The sequence below is a fragment of the Limulus polyphemus genome, unplaced genomic scaffold (genome assembly GCF_000517525.1).
Source record: "Limulus polyphemus unplaced genomic scaffold, Limulus_polyphemus-2.1.2 Scaffold273, whole genome shotgun sequence".
NCBI classification, from domain to species: Eukaryota; Metazoa; Arthropoda; class Merostomata; order Xiphosura; family Limulidae; genus Limulus; species Limulus polyphemus.
Genome location: NW_013665883.1, coordinates 534741 through 539560, shown reverse-complemented (window position 1 = coordinate 539560; position 4820 = coordinate 534741). Strand labels below are relative to the sequence as shown.

The 4820-nt window shown below is 29.6% G+C and overlaps 1 protein-coding gene across 2 annotated transcripts in view; it reads left to right on the top strand.

The window, feature by feature from the left end:
• LOC106456933 (G-protein-signaling modulator 2-like) overlaps positions 1–4820 on the top strand; it is a 44539-nt gene that overhangs the window by 8152 nt on the left and 31567 nt on the right. For both annotated transcript variants that reach the window (XM_022382737.1, XM_022382736.1), the window contains exon 3: positions 2670–2805. In XM_022382737.1, the coding sequence (XP_022238445.1) occupies positions 2670–2805 (136 nt within the window). The remainder of the gene's footprint in view (positions 1–2669; positions 2806–4820) is intronic.

The following is a 4820-nucleotide window of genomic DNA, read 5'->3' as shown; positions in this document are numbered from 1 at the left end:
TAATGAAGAAAACTTTAATATAAATTTAACATAACAGCAAATGTACAACGTCAGACAAAACCTTGTCAAAACGTTGTACATTTGCTGTTATGTTAAATTTATATTAAAGTTTTTCTTCATTACCCATTCAAGCCATCTCCAAAGTTCAGATATAATATCAAAGTTGCTGATGTCTCTTTTTGAGAAGATATGAGTAAAGCATGTACTTTGAAATGCATCGTATATCAGAAATTTACCACATCCTTTTTTTTCAATAATTTAAGATCCTGGTTAGCGAGAAACCCATCCTTGGTGCTGCCATTCACACTTTCTTAAAAAGTATTAAAATAAACAGGGAAAGTATGCAATAGGTGCAGAATGGTTTAAAAAGGTGACAGTAATTTTCAGAATTTAAAAATCCTTTCTGGTCACACAGAAATATGTGAAAATGATTGGCTACCTCCCCGACTTCCCAAAAAAATCAAAGAAAAGAATTGGAATGATTTGATTTTAACAAATATTAAGAGTTATTTTAGTTCCAATGACATTAATTAATTAATCAATTTCAATGCATAATTAGTGAGAATAAACATGTTTCTAGTTTTCTTCTAGTACGTTTTCAATCACAATGTCCAAATCTTGTAACGAAACATTCTCTTCAGCACACTTTTCTATAAGAACATCTTGCTTTGCCTTTTCTTTTTTTACTAGCTTTTGGATCTTGTATACTACTCCATGTCTACTTTGGGAGATATCATGGCAATGACTTGCTGTACAAATAGCTGTAGAATCACAATTTAAACACATTTCACAGCTTTTGCAGCTTCCTTTCTTTTTGTTTTTATGTTCTCCATATAGTCCTGGCCTTCTTGTAACTTCGGTTATAGTTGTGCCATGCAAAAATGGAAAGCTGATTATGAAACAGCTGAATTTTTTACATACGGCAGTGTGATCCAGTTTTTATGGTATTTTTTCATGCAAAAAATGATTCTGAAATTTTAATTCTTTTTCTGGCAAAAAAACAAATTTTGGGTGGGTTTCTGACAGACCAGGATCTTAATAAAAAGTTAAAGACCAAATTTGCTTGAACTCAGACATGTTAGAAGTTTATCAATTTTAACCTTTTGCAATTGTTTTTATCATTTGCTCTATTTTCCTAATAAAATAATAACAGACTGGAACTTTAGTTTGTTAGTAAAACTTAAAAATAAGATATGAAGCATTATTTTTGAAAATAATGCTTCATATCTTATTTTGAGATACCTCAAATTAGCTTATTCTTTGTTTATTAAAGGACTGTGTTTCCATAAGTTGTAGTTTATGGTACATGTAGCATACAAGTATATTTATCGAAACTTAGGGAAATGATTAAGTAGTGTTCCCACTCTGTGTATTACCTGTGTTTTCTTGAAAGCACCTATATTAACCTAAATTTTCATAAAAGATTCTGTATTACCTGTATTTTCAGAATTTTATGAATAATGTAGTTTTCCCACATATCATATAGCACTCTTGTAACAAATATTAATATTGTGCATAATAGATTGTAAAGTGTTCTAGGAAATCTTTCCATATCTCTGTATAATTTTGACAAATATTTGTATCTAACGACTGTATTTTACAGTACAAGTTCCTTTTGTATAACCAGAACATTTATTGGCCTCAGCAGACTTCCAATAAACTAATTTGAAATTATAAAGGCAAATTCTTTATCACATGCATTTCCCTTGTTTGATGAGGTCTAAGTGACTTTGTCAGTCAGGAAGTACGTAATGCATTCATTACATCTGCACTGAAATGCAGTACTTCCAATAAACTAATTTGAAATTATAAAGGCAAATTCTTTATCACATGCATTTCCCTTATTTGATGAGGTCTAAGTGACTTTGTCAGTCAGGAAGTACTTAATGCATTACATCTGCACTGAAATGCAGTACTTCCAATAAACTAATTTGAAATTATAAAGGCAAATTCTTTATCACATGCATTTCCCTTATTTGATGAGGTTTAAGTGACTTTGTCAGTCAGGAAGTACTTAATGCATTACATCTGCACTGAAATGCAGTACAGTTTTAAGAAATGACAAATAAAACATTGTTATGCAAAGTGGAGAATGAACTGACAGTAAGAGGAAGTTGGAGGCCACAGTGTAAGGAATGTTTCCATAATTCTTCAGTATACTAAAATTTGTCATTTGCAATGTGATTTTACAGGTTTTAATAATTTGTATGTCAAAAATTGAATAAATGTGGTATTTTGAGTCATGTGTTTACTTGGACATTAAAAAGTAACTTCAAAAGCATATTTTACATGCTTGTGCATTAAATGTTGGATGGTAGTTGAGGAGGTTCAGCATTATGTTTTGTATTATTGTTACTCCAAGAATGTACAACCTTTTTTTTTTTGCTAATTTTGTTTTGTTATTGTTCTAGTTGAGCTCATGTTAACTTTTTATTGTCCAGGAGAAAGGAGCTGTAACCTATCCATTAACCATTATTGTTTACGGATTAGAAAAGCATCAACAAGCAAGCCTAATCTTAGTTTTGAAATAAGTAACTATATTGATTCTGTTTGGACATTATATTTTCAGTATGTGTTTTTACTTCTAATCTTTTTTTATTTGTACATTTCTGTTTAGATTTTACTAGAAATATGAACAGTAGTTGTAAGTAACTCTGACTTGATCCTAGGGCTATGGGTGATCAGATTGGAGAAGCAAAAGCCAGTGGTAACCTTGGAAACACACTAAAAGTAATGGGGAAATTTGAAGAAGCTGTCATTTGCTGTAAGAGACACTTAGAAATTTCAAGAGATTTAAAAGACAAGGTAATGTAAAGTTGCTAGTTCAATTTGAACATTGAATAAATTCAATTAAAACAAATCTTGATACTTACATGGTAAATAAAGGGCAGCTTGGACTTTTTCAAGTTGTATTGAACATAAGGTAAACTACAAAGTAGCAAATGGATAGTAAAGGAAAATTAGTTGTTATAAAGAAAATGTTATACTTTCACAGCAGATACATAAAAGTCTTATACCACCATTTCTTGATGTAACTGTCTTCATCTGGTTTCACTCTGTTTATGATGATAATAATAATAATAAATGTTGGGAAGTTTCAGTGTGGGTTTAACACTATTGCAATGGGTCATGTGTCAAAGGCCATGTCATCGAGTTTGTTGACTTGCATTCAAAATTTTATTGAACTACTATTTTATGAATTTATGTCAATAAGTTTGATATCAAATTGTAAATTATATTTCAAATTTGAGTATTATATGTTAGTTAAGTTCTTAATGTAAAGGTAAATATTAAAAAACGAAGCTAAACATTGATTTTTGTGTGTCACATGGTATGTTGAATGCAGCACTGTTTCAAATTAGATGTTTGTAATGTCAAAATACAAAGTATAGTTTCGTATGAATTAGGAACTCAAACTAGAAATATTGAAAAGCTAGAATATAAAATAAGAACTTCTTATCTTTTCCATTTTGTTAAGATATTGCTCATGTACTGAATCAAACACAGTGCCCCCACCTCTTTCCATTTTTGGGAATGCTCCCTTATATACACTTACTTCTATATATGACATGAATAACCAATTGAAAGCTCAGAATATATATATATATATATAAATGTATAATGTTATGAGATTTCAGCTATTTAGACTAAACTATTTTTGTTTTTGTGTTATAACTTGTTGTCATTCTAGAACAAAAAAGCATAATTTAAATTTATTTCCTAATTTTTCTATGGTGGTTACAAGGCCAGTCAAATTGACAGACCATATAGACTTAGGGTAGAGAAAATAACAGAAAAAATATAAAGTTTTAGTGAAAACAAATGTTTGAAATGTATTTAGGAGGTTTTAGAGATTACACAAATAATATTTGAGATTTTTGGGACAAACAATAGTTTTTAGTTATAGCATGAAAATCACTTCACACTTGGACTGGTAATGAAACAGACTCGATATTTTCAAAAACAAATCTATAATAAAAATACTTCATTAAAAAATCTGATTTTTTGTGTACAAAAGACTTGTAATCTTTAATAAAAGTCTACTAAATTCTGTGATGATACACTTACCACATTAAAAAGTTATAGCATAAATACTTAACATGAGCAAACGTGTATACGAACTCATGTATATTATATCGAGCCCATCGCAAAAGGGTTAAAAACCTAAAGAAATGTATATATGAATGTACTGTTAAATATTGTACGTCAGAAAATTAATTCTACAAGTTCATACTTACAGTGTCCCATATCTGCAATTTAATTTGCTTTCCATCAATGGTAATCATACGAGCTCCAAACTCCACACCTGTAAGATTAATTAAAATATTGCCATGCTGAGTATTTTTATGCACTTTTCTCTAATATTGAAGTTGACAGCTTAGAAAGACAATACAAAAAAAAAGAAAGAAAGTTAGAAAAGGATAATCTTGAATAACATTACAGTTATAGGTCATATTCATATTATAGGTCATAATGCTTACATGCAATTCAGTGTTGCACACACTGAAAACTGTTTCTTGTCAAATCAATCACAAAATTTATATGTCAACTACAATAAAACATCCTTATCATTTATTACCAAACACATAGTACAAAAACAATGTTATTACTAGCTAGTTATCTTAATTGCACATTTTAAAAGGGAAACTTGTTTTATGAAATATGTATACACATTTTTTAAATCTCTTGTAGAGGCTTGGTCAAATCAGCTAAGTCTGTGACAGCACATTGAACTTTATGTTAGGTCGTCAAGAAATTACTGTCGCATTTTGGAACACTTTCATTAACTACCCAAAAAATAACATAATCACGTATAATAG